We start from the raw sequence: 23,666 nt of genomic DNA, 5'->3' as shown, positions 1-23,666 counted from the left end.
ATGAACACATCTAGCTAAGTCAACTCTTAGGAAAAAGCAATGAACACATCTAGCTAAGTCAACTCTTAGGAAAAAGCAATAGCCAGATACTTTGGCTGACAGAAGATTAACTATATTTTCACAGCTGCACACCTGAGGTACAGCACGATGAACCTTACATATATACATGTAATGTTCAGAGTGGACATGGCTCTCAATTTCAGTTGAGAGACGTGTGTCCTTTGTATACATTACGTTTCTAGTTGCATTTCTATGGTTCCTGTTGATGATCCACACGGAATATGATCCAGGTGGCAATGCAGTGTCTCATTGCAGCATCTCTCTAGAAATAGTCACCTCTCTGACACATATGTAGATTTTAACAGCACTGGACCAAACCTGATGGTGGCAATTATTATTCATTATTCATTATTATTGTATTTTTGATGACATACAAAGGGACACTTTTAACTGCCAAGTTTCAAATGATGCTTTATTTGTCCTTTAGTCTTCAGATTGCCAATCTGTTCCCTCATCTTCAAACAAAAAAAGGATTGTTGTATTTTCATGGATCTCGTCTCCAACTGTCACTTGGGTGGAACTGTAGATCATGCTTTGAACCCCAGTCGTAAATATAAAGCAGAAAATACAACTTTTTATGTGCAACAGATAAATAAAAGCATGGGTTGATCAGGGTTCCTGAGTGGTGCAGCGGTCTAAGACACTGCATCGCAGAGCCAGAGCTGTCACTACAGACCCTGGTTTGATTCCAGGCTGTATCACAGCGGTCTAAGACACTGCATCGCAGAGCCAGAGCTGTCACTACAGACCCTGGTTCCATTCCAGGCTGTATCACAGCGGTCTGAGACACTGCATTGCAGTGCCAGAGCTGTCACTACAAACCCTGGTTCCATTCCAGGCTGTATCACAGCGGTCTAAGACACTGCATCTCAGTGCTAGAGGCGTCACTACAGACCCTGGTTCCATTCCAGGCTGTATCACAGCGGTCTAAGACACTGCATCTCAGTGCTAGTGCTGTCACTACAGACCCTGGTTCCATTCCAGGCTGTATCACAGTGGTCTAAGACACTGCATCTCAGTGCTAGAGCTGTCACTACAGACCCTAGTTCCATTCCAGGCTGTATCACAACCGGACGTGATTGGGAGTCCCATAGGGCAGCGTCATCTGGTTTAGGGTTTGGCTGTCATTGTAAATAAGAATTTGTTCTTAACTGTCTTACCTGGTTTAAAAAAAATGTTATTTCTGGAGTTATTAAAGCACTAGAGCTCAATTAACAAATTGATCATGAGCTCAATGAACAAAAACAAATGATTATGAGTAAATTCCTAATTTCATCTGACCACACTGCAGTGTCGGAGGACTGTTAAAGACTGTTGTAGTGACCTCAGTACAACGCCTAGCAAACTTGTAGAATTCTCCACATTGGTGTCAGAAGTGAGATGGCAACTCGGTGTGGCCATCAAGGCATGTCCCAACAGTGCGCGTGAACCAAGAGTGAAGCACAGTAGAGGAAGGTGATGAGAGTATATTGAGTTTATCCATGCTTGCTGATCAGTAGCGCCATCTTGTGATGAATAAATGGAACTGACAGACCTCAAACTGCAGTTCATGGGGCTGTAGTGCTGGGCCAAGAGACTATCGAGGAAGACATAATAGATTATCTGAAAATGTACCGTATTTTAGGGCTACATTCAATCCGTGTCAAGGAAGATACACCTGAAAAGAGTTCCCTGGACATAAACCAGAGCAAAGTTCCCTGGACATGCACCCAACATAATTAGCTGGAGATGCACCATTGGGCACCTTTGCTTCACTCGGAGCTGAACGGAACAAGGCAAGTTTATCAGGTAAGTTGACTGAGTGAGAGCACATTCTCATTTACAGCAACCCCAATGAATAATCTATTCACCCTGAATCTTACCACATCAATTTAACAGGGACATGTGTCTATAGAAGGTACATAGATAGCTTACTGCTGATATCTCTGGTTTGAGGAAAGCAGACGTAACTACCAATTTGTATCTCAGCAAGAGTGTCATCCTTAAGAGACTCATTTAACGGTAGTCAGGGGTCTATCAGTTCATTAATAATGATGTGTTCATAGATGTGGAAGACCATCAGGCTCTGGTACTTAATTGTTGGTTACATAGGTTATATCTTGGATAATGGTAGGTTGTGTATCATCTTGTTTATGGTAGGTTGTATATCATCTTGTTTATGGTAGACTGTATAACATCTTGTATAAAGGTAGGTAGTATAGCATCTTGTATAGTTAAAAAATAAAAAGACAAATCCTAAAATTCAAATCCAACTGTGGACCTACATTTGCAGATTCACTGTATCTTAACCTCTTTATGAATGACACAGACACATGGGAGGTTGTATATCATATTGTATAATGGTAGGTTGTAGATCATCTTGTATAATGGTAGGAGGTATAACATCTTGTATAATGGTAGGTTGTAGATCATCTTGTATAATGGTAGGTTGTAGATCATCTTGTATAATGGTAGGTTGTAGATCGTCTTGTATAATGGTAGGTTGTAGATCATCAAATCAAATGTATTTGTCACATACACATGGTTAGCAGATGTTAATGCGAGTGTAGTGAAATGCTTGTGCTTCTCGTTCCGACAATGCAATAATAACCAACGAGTAATCTAACCTAACAATTCCACAACTACTACCTTATACACACTAGTGTAAAGGGATAAAGAATATGAACATAAAGATATATGAATGAGTGATGGTACAGAAGAGAATAGGCAAGATGCAGTAGATGGTATCGAGTACAGTATATAAATATGAGATGAGTAATGTAGGGTATGTAAACATTATATTAAGTAGCATTGTTTAAAGTGGCTAGTGATACATTTATTACATCAATTTCCATTATTAAAGTGGCTGGAGTTGAGTCAGTATGTTGGCAGAAGCCACTCAATATTAGTGATGGCTGTTTAACAGTCTGATGGCCTTGAGATAGAAGCTGTTTTTCAGTCTCTCGGACCCTGCTTTGATGCACCTGTACTGACCTCGCCTTCTGGATGATAGTGGTGTGAACAGGCAGTGGCTTGGGTGGTTGTTGTCCTTGATAATCTTTATGGCCTTCCTGTGACATTGGGTGGTGTAGGTGTCCTGGAGGGCAGGTAGTTTGCCCCCGGTGATGTGTTGTGCAGACCTCACTATCCTCTGGAGAGCCTTACGATTGTGGGCGGAGCAGTTTCCGTACCAGGCGGTGATACAGCCCGACAGCATGCTCTCGATTGTGCATCTGTAGAGGTTTGTGAGTGCTTTTGGTGACAAGCCGAATTTCTTCAGATTCCTGAGGTTGAAGAGGCGCTGCTGCGCCTTCTTCACGATGCTGTCTGTGTGGGTGGACCAATTCAGTTTGTCCGTGATGTGTACGCCGAGGAACTTAAAACTTACTACCCTCTCCACTACTCTCCCATCGATGTGGATAGGGGGGTGCTCCCTCTGCTGTTTCCTGAAGTTCACAATCATCTCCTTAGTTTGATTGACATTGAGTGTGAGGTTATTTTCCTGACACCACACTCGAGGGCCCTCACCTCCTCCTTGTAGGCCGTCTCGTGTTGTTGGTAATAAAGCCTACCACTGTAGTGTCGTCCGCAAACTTGATGATTGAGTTGGAGGCGTGCATGGCCACGCAGTCGTGGGTGAACAGGGAGTACAGGCGAGGGCTCAGAACACACCCTTGTGGGGCCCCAGTGTTGAGGATCAGCGGGGTGGAGATGTTGTTACCTACCCTCACCACCTGGGGGCGGTCTGTCAGGAAGTCGCCCAGTTGCACAGGGCGGGGTAGAGACCAAGGATCTCGAGCTTGATGACGGGTTTGGAGGGTACTATGGTGTTAAATGCTGAGCTGTAGTTGATGAACAGCATTCTCACATAGGTATTCCTCTTGTCCAGATGGGTTAGGGCAGTGTACAGTGTGGTTGCGATTGCATCGTCTGTGGACCTATTGGGGCGGTAAGCAAATTGGAGTGGGTCTAGGGTGTCAGGTAGGGTGGAGGTGATATGGTCCTTGACTAGTCTCTCAAAGCACTGCATGATGACGGAAATGAGTGCTAAGGGGCAGTAGTTGTTTAGCTCAGTTACCTTAGCTTTCTTGGGAACAGGAACAATGGTGGCCCTCTTGAAGCATGTGGGAACAGCAGACTGGGATAAGGTTTGATTGAATATGTCCGTAAACACACCAGCCAGCTGGTCTGCGCATGCTCTGAGGACGCGGCTGGGGGTGCCGTCTGGGCCTGCAGCCTTGAGAGGGTTAACAAGTTTAAATGTTTTACTCACATTGGCTGCAGTGAAGGAGAGTCCGCAGGTTTTGGTTGCGGGACGTGTCAGTGGCACTGTATTGTCCTCAAAGCGGGCAAAAAAGTTATTTAGTCTGTCTGGGAGCAAGACATCCTGGTCCGCGATAAGGCTGGTTTTCTTTTTGTAATCCGTGATTGACTGTAGACCCTACCACATAGCTCTTGTGTCTGAGCCATTGAATTGCGACTCTACTTTGTCTCTATACTGACGCTTAACTTGTTTGATTGCCTTGCGGAGGGAATAGCTACACTGTTTGTATTCGGTTATGTTTCTGGTCACCTTGCCTTGGTTAAAAGCAGTGGTTCACGTGGGAAATTAATGCTGGTTTCTGGTTTGGGAATGTTTTAATCGTTGCTGTCGTAATGGTAGGTAATGGTAGGTAGAATAACATATTGTATAGTGGTAGGTTGTATAACATCTTGTATAATGAATGGAAGGTTGTATAACGTGGTCGTAATGTACAATATATTGTATAAAGGTAGGTATGGTTAACATCTTGTATAATGGTAGGTTGTAATGCATATCATCTTGTAAATTGGTAGGTTGTATAATATATTGTATAATGGTAGGTTGTACTGTAATACATATTTTATATTGGAAGGTTGTAATGAATAATATAGGTTGTATTTTACCTTTATTTAACTAGGCAAGTCAGTTAAGAACAAATTCTTATTTTCAATAACGGCCTAGGAACAGTGGATTAACTGCCTGTTCAGGGACAGAACGACAGATTTGTACCTTGTCAGCTCGGGGGTTTGAACTTGCAACCTTCCAGTTACTAGTCCAACGCTCTAACACTAGGCTACCTGCCACCCCAGATGTTAATGTGAGTGAATTGTTTTAGAACTATTTTACCTTATGATCACTGGAGATGAATTTGAAACCAATCATGTGGCAAATCTTCAGAGGCACAGTATTTATTTATTCAGTGGTACATGCATTCACAGTCTAAATTTATAGGATCCTTCCCACTATATGACTGATATGTTAAGCAATAAAATCCCAATTTATCAATTAAATGGTTTATGGAAAAACTGCACTTGTCCTCCGTTGCTCCTAAAAAGGGTCCTCGGATCAGTCGTTAGATGGGATGATGTCTGTGAAGTGGGGCCAGTTGAGAACAAGTTCTCATTTACAACTGCGACCTGATCACACTGACACAGAATGGTCTGAGTGCACCTCCTCCGTTTCATTCAGTAGTACAACACAATTCACATCGCATTGTATCATGGGCACAGTGGGAATTTATATCTGTAATGTTTAAATGACGTCTTAACCCCAGAGTGAGAGTAAATGTGTATGTGACAAATAAACATTTGATTTGATTTAAATCACTTCCAGCAGATCTCCTTGTTGAGGGTGGCGTTGATCATTTACTGCTTCTCGTGGGGTGAGCCTGATGTTTCAGCATGTCACGCCTCGTATCTAAAACATTGGGAAAAGGGGACATAAAGTCATGCATCTACAAATTAAATGTTTTACACAATATTCTATCATATTTGATGAGTTACTGACCTGTCCGTTCACAGGCTCGATCAGCTGTAGTCTCCACAAGTGGATCACACTGACACAGGATGTCCATGCATCATACAGTCTGAGGGATGCACTCCTGTTGGACTGGACAACAAAGAGACATTTGGTGAGTGGTCAGTCTTTTTAATGCTGTATCTCCATTTTTATCTGGACAGAAAACACATTATTTATCAAACTCAACACCTAATCCTCATGCCTCATTGTTTGTTTCCCAATCAACAGACTGGATCTTCCTCTTCTGTCATGATGATGACCTACCTTTTCTGGTACCATTTCTCTTATCCAACGGAAAATGGCAGCTACAGACCCGAGTGTCGTCACTGGGTTTCCGGTCCGCACATTTGAAAGACACACACACACAAAAAGGTACTTTTACTAGCTAGCTAAGTTGATTACTAAAACAGTAACATTTACATTAAAATACCATAACCCACACTTGATGAAAGTAACGGTAAAATAGACTGGAATTGGTTTATCTGCACATCGAAAATCTTACTATGTGGATGGGACATCTCAAATTAAATCTAATTTTATTTGTCACATGGGCCCAAATACAAACTTACCGTGAAATGCTTACTTACAAGTACTTAACCAAAAATGTAAAACAAGAAAGAGTTTAGAAAATATTTACTAAATAAACAAAATGTAAAAAATAAATATAAAATGTAACACAATAAAATAACAATAGCGAGGATATATACAGGGGGTACCGATACGATGTGTGGGGGAACAGGTTAGTAGAGGTCATTTGTACATGTAGGTAAAGTAACTATGCTTAGATAATAAACAGCAGTATAAAAACAAAGGGGGCGGGGGGGGTCAATGTAAATAGTCCAGGTGGCCAGTTGATGAATTGTTCAGCAGTCTTATGGCTTGGAGGTAGAAGCTGTTAAGGAGCATTTTGGTCCTAGACTTGGCACTCCGGTACCGCTTGCAGTGCGGTAGCAGAGAGAACAGTCTATGACTTGGGTGACTGGAGTCTTTGACAATTTTTTGAGTCTTCCTCTGACACCGTTTAGTGTATATAGGTCATGTATGGCAGGCAGCTTGGCCCCAATGATGTCCTGGGCTGTACGCACTACCCTCTGTAGCGCCTTATGGTCAGATGCCGAGCAGTTGCCATACCAGTCGGTGATGCAACCGGTCAGGATGCTCTCGATGGTGCAGCTGTATAACTGAGGATCTAAGAACCCATGCCAAAACTTTTCAGTCTGCTGTTGTGCCCTCTTTACAACTGTCTTGGTGTGGTTGGACCATGATAGTTTGTTGGTGATGTGGACACCAAAGACGTGAAACTTTCGACCCGCTCCACTACAGCCCCACTACAGATAGCAAAACAGTCCTGTAGCGTAGCATCCGCGACATCTGACCACTTCCGTATTGAGCGAGTCACTGGTACTTCCTGCTTAAGTTCTCTTGTAAGCAGGAATCAGGAGGATAGAATTATAGTCAGATTTACCAAATGGAGGGTGAGGGAGACCTTTATATGTGTCTCTGTGTGTGGAGTAAAGGTTGTCTTGAGATATTTTTCCTCTGGTTGTACATTTCTACATGCTGGTAGAAATTAGGTAATTGGATTTAAGTTTGCCTGTATTAAAGTCCCCGGCCACTAGGAGTGCCGCTTCTGGATGAACATTTTCTTGTTTGCTTATGGCCTTATACAGCTTGCTGAGTGAGCTCTTAGTGCCAGCATCGGTTTGTGGTGGTAAACAGACGACTACGAATAATATAGATGAGAACTCTTGGCAGATAGTGTGGCCTGCACAGCTTATCATGAGGTACTAAGGAGAGCAATACCTCGATACTTCTTTAATATTAGACATCACGCACCAGCTGTTATTGACAAATAGACAGAAACCCCCTCATCTTACCAGAGTAGTTTCCCTGTCCTGCCGATGCATGGAAAACCCAGCCAGCTCTATATTATGTGTCATCGTTCAGCCACGACTCAGTGAAACATAACATATTACAGTTCAATGTCACGTTGGTAGGATAGTCTTAATTGTAGATCTTCAATTTTTTTTCAAATGATTGCAGGTTGGCCAATTGTATGGATGGTAGTGGAGGTTTACTCACTCGCCCAACCTCCTCTGCCTTTTCTCCATCTTTTCTTCACGCAAATGACAGGGATTTGGACCTGGTCTCGAGAAAGCAGTATTTCCTTTGTGTCGAACTTCTTAAAGAAAAACATCATTGTCCAGTTCGAGGTGAGTAACCGTAGCAGCAACATTATGTACAACATAATTTAAAAAAATAAGTTGCGGGAAAAAAGCACAGTTGGTTAGGAGCCTGTAAAACAGCAGTCATCCCCTCCTGAGACACATTTCTGCTGTGATGGAGGAATTATCTGGAATGCTCAACTAGATGACCAGGACACTCTAGGATGCCCTTTGCCTGAAAAGGTGAAGTATTGAGATGAGCTATATGACTGTACTTCTACTTCTCAACAGGAAAGTTAAAACTCCGTAAGGCCACTGAGGATGACCAACAGTGATAGGGGGATCATCTGAAAATGAATGATATGCAGGGATGTCATTTAAATATTTTGGGCACTGGCCAGCAGACCACGATTTCTACATTCAGGTCTTAAATCTGTGACATGCGATGTTTGTTAAGGTACAATTTCCCTGCTGTGTCAGGCTAGTTTGCCACGTGCGTTGTACACCTAACTTCAGACGGCGGCTATCGAGCATATTTCCATATGCACCTAGCTAACCACAGATCTTTGACCTAACCAACATTGCTTGTTCGCAGCTCGCAAACAGGGCTTACATTATCACATGGCTCCAGTGATGCCTCTCGCTTACAGAGAGTAGTGTGTACTTAGAGTAGTGGTTACAAACAGGTATTTACTGTAGCACAGAAACATCCTTGCTTCTGATCGACGGAGAGTACAAAGGTTAGCTGGTTCGCTACAAAGGCCAAGATTCAAGTAATTAAAACATGCTAAAGTAGTTAGCTATGTATTTTGAAAAATGTTTTTTTTAATGAACACACACGACAAATACTAAATTATTTACAAAAGAAACTAATAAGACTATAATATCTACTTGCTACTTGAGATGAGTTTGCATAGAGAAATGTGTCTTGAGGAATGACGTCAAAGCTTGCCACAACATGTGTAGTTCTGTATGATAGCCACATTAGCGTCTAATTAGCATTTCGTTTTTTGGGGGGCTAATTACAGGCGAAAGTTACCTTGTCCGAGAGAGATTTGCGCGGTTATAAAAACGTCACGCCAGGGTAAGCCTACACAAAACACAGGCCTTATATGAAGGTCTAAAATCCCTGACGCAAAAATCAATGGTGAAAAAAACGATTGGAACCATTTCCGGGTTTTACCGCTAGATTTTATGGGTATTAGAACTGTGATGTGGTATTCAATAGGGCCTTCTTTGGCAATGCTGACTCAACAAAATATGACCATGAAAAATAACAGATACCTTAACTCAGATGACAATAGTATGTAGTAATATGATTACAAGAAGGGCAAAGGCTGAAATTGTAAATTGTCATTACCAATTAGAATGGTCTAATAACTATGAAGCTTAATCGGCAAGAATATAGTAAGAATATGGTGTAGGTAAATTGCTTTCTTACTTCTTTCTCCAGCAGATGGCAGACGTACAGTGCCAGCGAGACAAAGAAACCATCTGGGTATGCCATGCATTTTTATTTCCCCCATTCTTGAAACCATTGAAATTGTAACAAACTGCCCCCCCCCCCCCCAAAAAAAATACACAAGAATACAATTGGTATATTTTTATTGTCATCTTGAAAACACCTGTGTAATACATCATGTCATATACACATAAAAGTAAATATCCAGCTCATGAGTAGTTCATACAAGGAAAATAGAATACTGTAGGTCACTATAATGGTACAATGATCTATTATCAGTTTAGGTCCATCTGAAGACTCAAAAGAGATACAGCAAACATTTTCTGTTATAGGATAGCTATTATACAAATCAAGAATTCAAAGAAACCACTTGACTTATTTTTTTAACCAGACACTCCATTGACACGTTTTATTACTACCAGTGTGTCTCTACAGCCGAAGAGATGGTCCGATTCAAACACTCCCAGCTACAGTACAGACATGTTGAGAACGTGTGAAAGAACAACAGGAGAAAACAACATTTAGCAGTTGTATGGGGAATTTGTGAGAGGCTTTTGAGGGTTTGTTCACCGCTTGAATTCTAATTGTGTTGGTCTACATGGAGGAAAGGTCCCAGAGAATATTGGTGAGGTGAGCAGCTGGCGTTACGCTTGAACAGATGCGACGGCAGAATAGGGCAGGCTAGGATCTCTGAACTGGCTTCTCCACGTCCACAAAGCAGAAAATGCCAGACCGAGGAGCAGCGCACTACAAACAATTGTTTCAAAAAGGTGAAGGGAAAGTGACCTGCTGTCAAGGACACCGTACTGTACATAGTAGAGTGCCAATTAACCTAAGAGGGGTCAAGGGGGTCAACATTTGATCATTAGTGTTTTATCATTAGAGCCCCTGGTATACAGAGAAGTACGCTGTTTCTCTTTTTTTTTTTCTCTCTCTTTTTGTGTGTATAACGGTATAATTTTAAACCGTCCCCTCGCCCATACCCGGGCGCGAACCAGGGACCCTCTGCACACATCAACAACAGTCCCCCTCGAAGCATCGTTACCCATCGCTCCACAAAAGCCACGGCCCTTGCTGAGCAAGGGGAACTACTACTTCAAGGTCTCAGAGCAAGTGACGTCACCGATTGAAACGCTATTTAGCGCGCACCGCTAACTAAGCTAGCCGTTTCACATCCGTTACATGTGTTATAAATGGAATGACAATGCCGTTTATGACTTATTCAATAACAAAGGCTAAAGTGACCTGTTATTAACCAGTTTGTCTTGTTTCTGTCCATACTGCATATACCGTAGTAAGGCTTCATCTCTGTCTCGATGTTTCACAGAAGCTGAACAGACAACACTTCAATATCTTGGGACCCGCATACTAAGAGGGCTGTTGTTACTGCACCAGAAAACACAATATAAAGCTGTACACATGCTGAAGTCTATAAAACAACAAATAGGATATATTTCATCAAGGAGGTGGATGAATGTACAAGGGGAGGCAGCCAATCACACATAGAATTCTCTCTCATTCACACGTACAGCATTCTCTCTACCACTTTGTCGACAACTGTCTTGGCAGCGGAACCATCTAGAGAGGTTTCCCGTCTTTAGATAACAGTGTTGACACTGTGAGAAAATGACTTGGCTTTCTGACAGGCTGCATTTTCTCACTATCACACATCACAATCATGCCCACTGGGGTTCAGTTGGGAAGACATCGGAACTTGCTTTCTCTTGTTCCACTATTAGGACTCATCTTACGTTTTCTGCTACAAAAGTAGGAGACTTTCCACTACGCCACTGGCCCATTGAACCCCTACTCACACACCACTCGTAAAAAGGAATTCAATCCTAACAGTTATGCATGGCACAGACTGATGGCTATTCACAGAGAAATAGGCTTTTAAAATATTGCACTTATTGGCCCATTGCACCTCAAGACGAGACCTGAAGGTGCACAAATACAATACAATAAGTATACCGATATAGATATATAGAAATAGATCTTGCACAATTTCATGCAAGTGTGCTGCTGAAAATTGTTTGCTACTGAAAATGCAACGATTCAGAGGCAGTTCGTTTTCACAAGTGCAACAATCGATTGCAGCATTTTCTACAAGACACTATTTGGCATGACACTTGGTCTAGCTAATAGTAGCATACCCTTTTTCACAAAATAATCTCACAACACCTAAACACAGCTTCCTTTCTATTTGTTTTATAGCACATTGGCACATAGGGGTCCATTTAGGATAACTGTCTCTGGTTTCTTCAAGGGAACTTTTCTATAACAATAGAAAAGTAACAAAGTCGAAAACAGAAGTAAAACATTACTGCAAGTACAGTAAATGAATGGTGAATAATGTCAGAAGGAGTGTCTCTAATAAAAAGTATTTGAGGTGAAGTCCAGAGAATGAGATGGTATGAATTATGGAAGTGGCTCCTTATTCTTAATCCTGTAGTCAAGTCAGGTCAGACTTTTGAAATATTGATGCCGTGACTCACATCCCTGAAATAGTTGTCTGGGACCTCTCCTTGGGTTCTCTGTATGTCTCACAATGTCTCTCAATCTGTATTTTTCCAGGAACTGGCATTATTATGAGCTTTCTGCTGTTTAATTTAGGACCATTTCATTAACAGTCGCAGCACTGGACCTAGCACTTCAGTACGGAACCCATTTGAGGACATCCGTAAACCCAGACTGTAACGTACGGCTGACAACTGAGGATGACCTACAATGGATTCCGCACTGCAGAAATGATTAGGTCTTAGTTACTCCAGAAGACTGACCAGTTGGCAGTATTGCACAGACCATTGCTTGTACATAGATATAACATTGAGAAACACATCAGAAACTGTTCTCTGCACTCACAGATACATACTGTTTTCAAACAGCAGTCATTGGGTTAGTAATCATACCACTTTACAGCCACATTAAATGAACCACTTATTTAATAAAGTAAACTGTTAAATACCACACTGGCATTATTATCATGACTACCTACCTATCCTACAATATAGTACTGTACATGTTAATATTAGACAACTGTTATACTATGGCAGCTAATCCAGTCTCTGAACAAACTACTTTATTAATATCCTGAGAATAAAGCCATGCATCTGTCTAACCACAGAGAAATACATTGGTTCTAACCACAGATAATCACATTGGTTCTAACCACAGATAATCACATTGGTTCTAACCACAGATAATCACATTGGTTCTAACCACAGATAATCACATTGGTTCATTCTAACCTCGGATAGTCACATCGGTTAATTCTAACCTTGGATAATCACATTGGTTCATTCTAACCTCAGATAATCACATTGGTTCATGCTAACCTCAGATAATCACATTGGTCCATTCTAACCACAGATAATCACATTGGTTCATTCTAACCTCAGATAATCACATTGGTCCATTCTAACTACAGATAATCACATGAGTTCTAACCACAGATAATCACATTGGTCCATTCTAACCACAGATAATCACATGGGTTTCACATCTAGTGTGGTGATGGAAAAAATATGAAACAATATACAAACAACTAACTGAAAGGCATCACTTTTGTAAGGTAGGTAATACTTTTTACGGTAATGTTCAATGCTTAAAAGTGACACACACACACACACACACTAGGAATAGTGGGAGGGAAGAAATACAGGATATGCAAGAGGGAACTGGCAACTTAACCATACACAGATCATCATGTCATTGACAGAGCATTCCATAATCAACACACTATTTTCTCTGGTTAATATAGTATATAGAAGATCCTGTATCTCTGTTTTATATAAATAAATAGATAAATGTACCAACTGACGTGGCATTAGTGATTCATGGTCATCGCATACTGACATGGCATTACTGTACATGTCTATTTTTCAGTTTTGTGAACGTACAACATGTGTCAGACAATTTGAAACATAAAAAAAATCTGAAAAAATGTACTAGGCACATCAGAAGTCAGATATGAAGAATAATACAATTTAAGGTATTACAGATCTACCTAAGGGATAATACAATATTTTGGCAATCTCATACGTCTTAGATTGTTGTAATTTTCCTGGTTAACAACCGCAGTTGGGCTGCTGCAAGGGAGGAGGGTTGTCAGTTAGCCTAGCATTGGACGTTCCTGTGGTGACAGACGGGTCAGTCTCTAAACTGTCGGACATCTTGTCGCAGATGAGGTCGACGAGACGCTCAAATGTTTGTTTTACGTTGACATTGTCCTTGGCACTCGTCTCGAAGAACTCAAACCCTAAGAGATAGAAAGGGTCAGGCAGAGAAGGGAGATATCAGGGTTTTGTCTCTGCATGTGTCTCTGTCTCTGCGAGCGTCTCTGTCTCTGCGTGCGTCTCTGTCTCTGCGTGCGTCTCTGTGTGCGTCTCTGTCTCTGCGTGCGTGCATCTTTGTGTGTGTGTGTGTATATTCAGTGACCTTTTTAGAAAATATTTAGATATGTATTATTATATTGCTTCACTGATTTCTTAGCGTTCTGTGCTCTTTCCACCAATAAGAAAGAGGCTGAGTGCGGCGCCGTTCTGGAGTGTGTTGGTGTCAGCCAATTAGAAGTGTTTAATTATGGCCGAGCAATAGAGGAGCCTAGTGAAGGCTCTAATTAATAATGCATGGCAGAGGTGTGCTCAGGCTGTCTCATAAACCCATTATCATTCTGCGTCATAAAAACTAAACACCACATACACTTTTGCGTGACCTACAGTATATTGAACCTATCGTCGCTGTTTGATGAAAACCATTAACAATAATACAATCAGGAAAATTCAGAAGATATTTTGAAAAGAAAATCTTGGTCCTTAAGTAATGAAATGCTCAGAGTACATTAAGGGGAGTTACTGTTTTCAATAAATGTAAAACATTTTATGGAATTGCACCAACTTCCTTAGACTTCCGGACTAGGTTTTGGGATGTGTACTAGATCCCTTTCTTGAAATTCCTGATTCGTTTTTTGGACCTTCTCAAATAACCCAGTAAAAAGTTTGTAATGTTATCATTAAAAGTTTACCATCAAATACTACATTAAATTGATGCAGACTGAATCTTACATTTCTACAAAATTAGACATGCCAGTTTGGACATTCTAATAAATCATCCACTGATATCAACATGACACTTACCCAACATATTTGAGTCAAACCTATTTCTCCAGCCAGGGTGTGTCCCTTTCTGAGAGTACTGATTTGAGGAGGATATGATTGACAGCGAAGTTGTCCACTCACCAAGCTGTTCGGCCAACATTCGACCACTATCCACTGACACCACTCTCTCCTCCTCCATGTCAGCCTTGTTCCCCGCCAGGATTACCTGGGCGTTGTCCCATGAGTACGTCTTAATCTGGGTGGACCTGTGATGGCACAGGACAGAGCCATTCAATCACTGAATCTCCAAATTCCCATACATTTCCCAAATTCCCAAAATTGCATGGATTAAATCATTTTTTCCCTCATCAATCTACACACAATACTGCACAATGACAAAGTAAACACCGATTTGTCCTTTTTGCAAATGTATAAAAAAACAACTGATATTTCACATTTACATAAGTATTCAGACCCTTTACTCAGTACTTTGTTGAAGCACCTTTGGCAGCGATTACAGCCTCGAGTCATCTTGGGTATGACGTTACAAGCTTGGCACACCTGTATTTGGGTAGTTTCTCCCTTTATTCTCTGCAGATCCTCTCAAGCTCTGTCAGGTTGGATGGGGAGCGTCGCTGCACAGCTATTTTCAGGTCTCTCCAGAGATGTTCGATCCGGGTCAAGTCCAGGCTCTGGCTGGGCCACTCAAGGACATTCAGAGACTTGTTGTGAAACCACTCCTGTGTTGTCTTGGCTGTGTGCTTAGGGTCATTGTTCTGTTGGAAGGTGAACCTTCGCCCCAGTCTGAGGTCCTGAGCACTCTGGAACAGGTTTTCATCACAGTTCTCTCTGTACTTTGCTCCATTCCTCTTTCCCTCAATCTTGACAAGTGTCTCAGTCCCTGCCGCTGAAAAACATCCCCACAGCATGATGCTGCCACCACCATGCTTCACCGTAGGGATGTGATTGGCAAGGTGATGAGCAGTGCCTGGTTTCCTCCAGAAGTGATGCTTGGCATTCAGGTCAAAGAGTTCAATGTTGGTTTAATCACATCAGAGAATCTTGTTTCTCATGGTCTGAGAGTCCTTTAGATGACCTTTGGCAAACTCCAAGCGGTCTGTCATGTGCCTTTTACTGAGGAGTGGCTTCCGTCTGGCCACTCTACCATAAAGGCCTGATTAGTGGAGTGCTGCAGAGATGGTTGTCCTTTTGGAAGGTTCTCCCATCTCCACAGAGGAACTCTGTCAGAGTGACCGTTGTGTTCTTGCTAAGTTTGGCTGGGTGGCCAGGTCTAGGTAGAGTCTTGGTGGTTCCAAACTTCTTCCATTTAAGAATGATGGAGGCCATTGTGTTCTTCGGGACCTTCAATGCTGCAGAAATGTTTTGGTACCCTTCCCCAGATCTGTGCCTCGACATAATCCTGTCTCGGAGCTCTACGGACAATTCCTTCGATCTCATGGCTTGGGTTTTGCTCTGTAGAGTCAACTGTGGTTCCTTATATAGACAGATGTGTGCCTTTCCAAATCATGTCCAATCCATTTAATTTACCACAGGTAGACTCCAATCAAGTTGTAGAAACATCTCAAATAACCCGTTTCCACTTTGTCATTATGGGATATTGTGTGTCGGTTGATGAGGAAAAACATGTATTTAATCAATTTTAGAATAAGGCTGAAACGCATGTGGAAAATCTGAAGGGTTCGTAACACTTTCGGAATGCATGTATATATACAGTACCAGTCAAACGTTTTGACACACCTACTCTTTCAAGGGTTTTTCTTTATTTTTACTATTTTCTACATTGTAAAATAATGTTGAAGACGTCAAAACTATGAAATAACACATATGGTATCATGTAGTAACCAAAAAAGTGTGAAACAAATCAAAATACATTTTATGTTCTTCAAATCAAAATACATTTTAGATTCTTTGACTTGATGATAGCTTTGCACACTCTTGACATTCTCTCAACCAGCTTCATGTGGTAGTCACCTGGAATGCATTTCAATTAACAGGTATACCTTGTTAAAAGTTCATTTATGGAATGTATTTCCTTCTTAATGCGTTTGAGCCAATCAGTTGTGTTGTGATAAGGTAGGGGTGGTATACAGAAGATAGCCCTATTTGGTAAAAGACCAACTACATATTATGGCAAGAACAGCCAAATAAGCAAAGAGAAATGACAGTCCATCATTATTTCAATCCAGAACATTTCAAAAACTTTGAAAGTTTTTCAAGTGCAGTGGCAAAATCCATCAAGCGCTATGATGAAACTAACTCTCCTGAGGACCGCCACAGGAAAGGAAGATCCAGAGTTACCTCTGCTGCAGAGGATAAGTTCATTAGAGTTATTGCAGCCCAAATAAATGCTTCACAGGGACACATCTCAACATCAACTGTTCAGAGGAGACTGCGTGAATCAGGCCTTCATGGTCAAATTGCTGCAAAGAAACCACTACTAATGGACACGAGCAATGAACATGAGACCGATGGAAATCTGTCCTTCGGTCTGATGAGTACGATTTTGAGATTTTTGGTTCCAACCGCCATGTCTTTGTGAGACACGGAGTAGATGAACGGATGATCTACGCATGTATGATTCCCAACGTGAAGCATGGAGGTGAGATGGTGTGGATGTGCTTTGCTCTTGACACTGTCAGTGATTTATTTAGAATTCAAGGCACACTTAACCAGCATGGTTACCACAGCATTCTGCAGCGATATGCCATCCCATCTGGTTTGCACTTAGCGGGACGATCATGTATTTTTCAACAGGACAATGACCCAACGCACCTCCAGAAGGTGTAAGGACTATTTGACCAAGAAGGAGAGTGATGGAGTGCTTCATTAGATGACCTGACCTCCACAATCATCCGACCTCAACCCAATTGAGATGGGTTGGGATGAGTTGTACCGCAGAGGGAAGGAAAAGCAGCCAACAAGTGCTCAGCATATGTGGGAACTCCTTCAAGACTCTTGGAAAAGCATTCCTCATGAAGCTGGTTGAGAGAATGCCAAGAGTGTGCAAAGCTGTCATCAGGCAAAGGGTGACTATTTTGAAGATTCTCAAATGCTAAATATATTTTGATTTGTTAAACACTTTATGGTTACTACATGATTCCATATATGTTATTTCATAGTTTTGATGTCTTCACTATTATTCTACAATGTATAAAATTGTTAAAATAAAGAAAAACCCTTGAATGAGTAGGTCTGTAACAGGTTACATCACGGTGAAGATGTGGACCTCATGTTCTCTAGTCTGTAACAGGTTACATCAGGGTGAAGATGTGTTCCTCATGTTCTCTAGTCTGTAACAGGTTACATCAGGGTGAAGACGAGGTCCTCGTGTTCTCTAGTCTGTAACAGGTTACATCAGGGTGAAGACGAGGTCCTCGTGTTCTCTAGTCTGTAACAGGTTACATCAGGGTGAAGATGTGGACCTCATGTTCTCTAGTCTGTAACAGGTTACATCAGGGTGAAGACGAGGTCCTCATGTTTTCTAGTCTGTAACAGGTTACATCAGGGTGAAGACGAGGTCCTCGTGTTCTCTAGTCTGTAACAGGTTACATCAGGGTGAAGACGAGGTCCTCGTGTTCTCTAGTCTGTAACCGGTTACATCAGGGTGAAGACGAGGTCCTCGTGTTCTCTAGTCTGTAACAGGTTACATCAGGGTGAAGATGTGTTCCTCGTGTTCTCTAGTCTGTAACAGGTTACATCAGGGTGAAGACGAGGTCCTCGTGTTCTCTAGTCTGTAACAGGTTACATCAGGGTGAAGATGTGGACCTCATGTTCTCTAGTCTGTAACAGGTTACATCAGGGTGAAGACGAGGTCCTCATGTTTTCTAGTCTGTAACAGGTTACATCAGGGTGAAGACGAGGTCCTCGTGTTCTCTAGTCTGTAACAGGTTACATCAGGGTGAAGACGAGGTCCTCGTGTTCTCTAGTCTGTAACAGGTTACATCAGGGTGAAGACGAGGTCCTCGTGTTCTCTAGTCTGTAACAGGTTACATCAGGGTGAAGATGTGGACCTCATGTTCTCTAGTCTGTAACAGGTTACATCAGGGTGAAGACGAGGTCCTCATGTTTTCTAGTCTGTAACAGGTTACATCAGGGTGAAGACGAGGTCCTCGTGTTCTCTAGTCTGTAACAGGTTACATCAGGGTGAAGACGAGGTCCTCGTGTTCTCTAGTCTGTAACCGGTTACATCAGGGTGAAGACGAGGTCCTCGTGTTCTCTAGTCTGTAACAGGTTACATCAGGGTGAAGATGTGTTCCTCGTGTTCTCTAGTCTGTAACAGGTTACATCAGGGTGAAGACGAGGTCCTCGTGTTCTCTAGTCTGTAACAGGTTACATCAGGGTGAAGATGTGGACCTCATGTTCTCTAGTCTGTAACAGGTTACATCAGGGTGAAGACGAGGTCCTCATGTTTTCTAGTCTGTAACAGGTTACATCAGGGTGAAGACGAGGTCCTCGTGTTCTCTAGTCTGTAACAGGTTACATCAGGGTGAAGACGAGGTCCTCGTGTTCTCTAGTCTGTAACAGGTTACATCAGGGTGAAGACGAGGTCCTCGTGTTCTCTAGTCTAACAGGTTACATCACGGTGAAGATGTGGACCTCATGTTCTCTAGTCTGTAACAGGTTACATCAGGGTGAAGACGAGGTCCTCGTGTTCTCTAATCTGTAACAGGTTACATCAGGGTGAAGACGAGGTCCTCGTGTTCTCTAGTCTGTAACAGGTTACATCAGGGTGAAGACGAGGTCCTCGTGTTCTCTAGTCTGTAACAGGTTACATCAGGGTGAAGACGAGGTCCTCGTGTTCTCTAGTCTATAACAGGTTACATCAGGGTGAAGATGTGGACCTCATGTTCTCTAGTCTGTAACAGGTTACATCAGGGTGAAGATGTGTTCCTCATGTTTTCTAGTCTGTAACAGGTTACATCAGGGTGAAGACGAGGTCCTCGTGTTCTCTAGTCTGTAACAGGTTACATCAGGGTGAAGACGAGGTCCTCGTGTTCTCTAGTCTGTAACAGGTTACTCCAGTGACAATAACACTTGGGATGTTCCATGTTGACTATTTCTTGTTCCCAGCATATTTCTGTTAGGATAAGGATTATATTACCCCAACCTAGATTTGTCATTTTCAAAGTTTTCATAAACTAATGCCCAGAGGACGTTCTCCTCTGATGGTGTCACAAAACCATTTGGGAATCACATTGAAACATTCTTTGATTAAAATGTTTTGATATCTGTGCTACTGGTCCCTCAAGCCCAATAAGGGACATAAACCTCACGTAAACATTTTATACAGAACCCTTGAGGGTTTAATTACCTGAAAGTCTTGATTTAAAAAAAGCACCAGCGACATAACTGAATCATTTAAAAGGTGCTTCAAAGATACCTTGGGAGTCACAGCGCTGTACTCTGATAAATAAACACTGTATTATATTCAAAATAAATACTATTATTATTATTATTATTATTAAAACGTATTACAGAGCATTTTGTAACCTGGAGCCATGGCAACATCGTGGCTGCCGGAGAGAGGAATATGGTAGGGTGCTATTGTGGGCGTGAGGGTGAAGAGCAATACCAGCCCCAACTGTACACAACATAAACAACACAGAGCAAATGCTGTCTGCCCAGAGAGAGAGAGAGAGTGAGAGAGAGAGAGAGCAAGGATGGAGATAGAAAAGCAGGGTTAGAGATAGGGGGGGAATCAAGATACATGGGGGTAGGAATCAGGATACATGGGGGTAGGAATCAGGATACATGAGGGTAGGAAGCAGGATACATGGGGGTAGGATTCAGGATACATGGGGGTAGGAAGCAGGATACATGCTGGTCAGGAATATGGATACATGGGGGTAGGAATCAGGATACATGAGGGTAGGAAGCAGGATACATGGGGGTAGGATTCAGGATACATGGGGGTAGGATTCAGGATACATGGGGGTAGGAAGCAGGATACATGCTGGTCAGGAATATGGATACATGGGGGTAGGATTCAGGATACATGGGGGTAGGAAGCAGGATACATGGGGGTAGGAATGAAGATACATGGGGGTAGAATTTGTGGGTAGGAATCAGGATACATGGGGGTAGGATTCAGGATACATGGGGGTAGGAAGCAGGATAAATGGGGGTAGGAATATGGATACATAGGGGTAGGATTCATGATATATGGGAGTAAGAATCAGGATACATTGCTCATAGATTCTGTCCCTGATGGTACCATATTCCAAATATAGTGCACTTCCTTTGGCCTAAGGGCTCTGGTCAAAGGTAGGTAACTACATAGGGATTAGGGTGCCATTTGGAACTAATCATAGGACTGAACATGTCTGTTGTTTCACCCAATTATTCATTACTAGAAACTCATAGTTATTTTTTTTCGCTGAGTCCATTGGGTCAATGCGATTAGGATGGATTGCATTGCTATAGTGTTGCCCTGTGTGCAAATATAGATCTGTTTGGTGGACCAGAAGAACACTATTCCTTATTTAGCACTCTAAAAAGTGTTTGTTGCCATGTATTTGGATTATTAAAGAACCAACTCTGTAAACTGTGTGGAGCTTTTCTCACAGTTAAGCCATGAGTTCATTGACACGAAGGAGACTTTAGCATTTATATCAGAAAGTCTTCAAATAGCAGCATTCTCTTCAATGGTTTTAGAAATGCCAAGGAGTCTTCCCCAATCCCAATACTTATGTCATTTACTTTCTTTGTCTCCTTTCCTAAGTGAGCCAATACATGAAACCAACGGTCAGTTAGAATTTCTACAATATTTCACCTATCCATTAGGGCTTGCATAGTTACAGTATAACCATGTAACCGACGGTTATGGATGAAGCCCGTCACGGTGCAACGAACCGCTGGGGTTGAGTTCGTTTTTGTGTTAACATGGACTCTTAACGTGATGAAAGATTGTCACTCCTTGCTGAAACAAGTAAGATATTGGAGCAAACAAGTTCCGGTTGCCTAGACAACACCCCCCACAATGCAGCAAAAGCACATGAGCCAGGAGAGGAGAAAATGTGTGTAAAAAAAGTGTTTATTTTGTTTTAGTTTTTTGCTATTCTGACGGTTATTGCAGAGACTGCAGTCATTTGTCTGGCCAATTACCATTATCCAAAATTCCAGCAGCAATCCATTGTTTGGTTTTTTGTTTACTTGGACAGTGTTTCTAAACTTTTTAGCAAGTGTGGCACAAACCCAGCGCAAGTCAACAATGCAAGTCAACTGCAATTTACAATAACGAACACCTTGTGAAACACCAATATTTAAGATTTGAATACATAAACTTTCATAGTTTTTGGTATAGTTGTGTCATTAACTTATTTACACAGATTTTTTTGTACACTCACATGGCATTCATAGACTAAAATACTGAATTCTGGTGTGTGGAATATAGAGGAGGTGGTTGCTGTGTGGGTGGGAGGTTCTGCCTGTCACTTCTCAACAGGCAGCCAGTCCCAGAAGGGGGACTTGAAGAGGGAGACTGCAAAGACCAGGCACTGCTGCTCTCTTTGTTCTGAGTGTTTGCAGAGCTAGTGTTTTAAGTTAATCCGTGTATCTCACATATTATGAGCCCAGTAAACTTTCTTAGCAGATAATGACAACTTGACAATAACAGTAGCTGATGTAATGGAAAGTTGGAGGGTGTTTGGTAATGGAGGACATCAGGTGGATCCACATCTGGGTGATGGGCAGAACCCCTAGGTCCTGGAGAACAGGTCCTGGAGAACAGGTCCTGGAGAACAGGAGCAGCGTTAAAGGGAACAGGGTAGGAGACAGGGACGTAAACAAGCAAACACACAGGTTACACTTTACAGTGAGAAAATTTGATGGATTAGTGCAGTGTTATGAAAGGGAGATACAGTTGAAGACGGAAGTTTACATACACTTAGGTTGGAGTCATTAAAACTTGTTTTTTCAACCACTCCACAAATTTCTTGTTAACAAAGTATATTTTTGGCAAGTCAGTTAGGATGTGCATGACAAGTAATTTTTCCAAAATTGTTTACAGACAGATAATTTCACTTATAATTAACTGCATCACAATTCCAGTGAGTTTACATCCACTAAGTTGACACTGCCTTTAAACAGCTTGAAAATTTCCAGAAAATGATGTTATGGCTTTAGAAGCTTCTGATAGGCTAATTGAGTTTGAGTTTATTTTTACAGGGACAGTGCACATTAATCAAAGTTTCAGTAAAAGTGCCGGTTTTAGCCACCTGGCTAATTTTCAACCGCAGGTTATTAAAAATAATTACAAGATATACAATCATTGAGTAGTGAGCACACGCAGAGCAACATAGGACAAGCGAGACAGAGCATACAGACAGAGCAACATAGAACAAAAAGCAGCAAGACAAAATTCATAAAAGCAACAAAGTGTTTCCACACCTCACAAACAGACAACATGGAAAGTGGCAAAACAGCGCTGGGGATTATGTTCACAAATCTGATTGACCTTTAGCCATGTCTTCATGCATTTTGTGAAAGTGTGATATGTGGTGCAGTTATGTGTGTCTGATGGCAGTGTATTCCAGACATGGGAAGCTCTCACAGAGAAAGCGGATTTACTAAAGGTGCTTTTCCTTAAGGGAACTATACAGTCACATCTCATGGCAGACCTTGTGGATCTGCTGCCATATGTTTGGGTTTTCTGTTTAACAAAAATACTTTAATTTGTGTCAATTGGAGGTGTACCTGTGGATGTATTTCAAGGCCTACCTTAAAACTCAGTGCCTCTTTGCATGACATCATGGGAAATCAAAAGAAATCAGCCAAGACCTCAGAAAAGAAATTGGAGACCTCCAAAAGTCTGGTTCATCCTTGGGAGCAATTTCCAAACGCTTGAAGGTACCATGGGACCATGCAGCCGTCATACCTCTCAGGAAGGAGATGCGTTCTGTCTCTTAGAGATGAACGTACTTTGATGAGAAAAGTGGAAATCAATCCCAGAACAACAGCATAGGACCTTGTGAAGATGCAAGAGGAAATAGGTACAAAAGTATCTATATCCACAGTAAAACGAGTCCTATATCGACATAACCTGAAAGGACGCTTAGCAAGGA

The 23,666-nt window shown here is 41.9% G+C and overlaps 1 protein-coding gene and 1 long non-coding RNA gene across 2 annotated transcripts in view; both read right to left on the bottom strand.

The window, feature by feature from the left end:
• Window positions 1-5,234: 5,234 nt before the first annotated feature.
• LOC135518340 (uncharacterized) lies at window positions 5,235-9,203 on the bottom strand. The gene is made up of 4 exons (XR_010452143.1): window positions 9,065-9,203; window positions 6,125-6,186; window positions 5,849-5,950; window positions 5,235-5,758 (listed from the first exon to the last, which is right to left on the bottom strand). It is a non-coding gene; the product is annotated as an uncharacterized LOC135518340 (long non-coding RNA).
• Window positions 9,204-9,613: 410 nt separating this feature from the next.
• Window positions 9,614-23,666, bottom strand: part of LOC135518339 (ras-related protein Rab-3C-like) — a 65,624-nt gene continuing 51,571 nt past the window's right edge. Inside the window, exons 4-5 of the mRNA XM_064943442.1 lie at window positions 14,725-14,849; window positions 9,614-13,745 (exon numbers count right to left, since the gene is read on the bottom strand). Of these exons, the coding sequence (XP_064799514.1) occupies window positions 13,555-13,745; window positions 14,725-14,849 (316 nt within the window). The 3' untranslated portion in view covers window positions 9,614-13,554. The remainder of the gene's footprint in view (window positions 13,746-14,724; window positions 14,850-23,666) is intronic.

The sequence above is a fragment of the Oncorhynchus masou genome, chromosome 28 (assembly GCF_036934945.1).
Source record: "Oncorhynchus masou masou isolate Uvic2021 chromosome 28, UVic_Omas_1.1, whole genome shotgun sequence".
Lineage (NCBI taxonomy): Eukaryota > Metazoa > Chordata > Actinopteri > Salmoniformes > Salmonidae > Oncorhynchus > Oncorhynchus masou.
The sequence above is the reverse complement of the archived record's forward strand: the minus strand, read 5'-3'. Positions and strand labels throughout refer to the sequence as shown.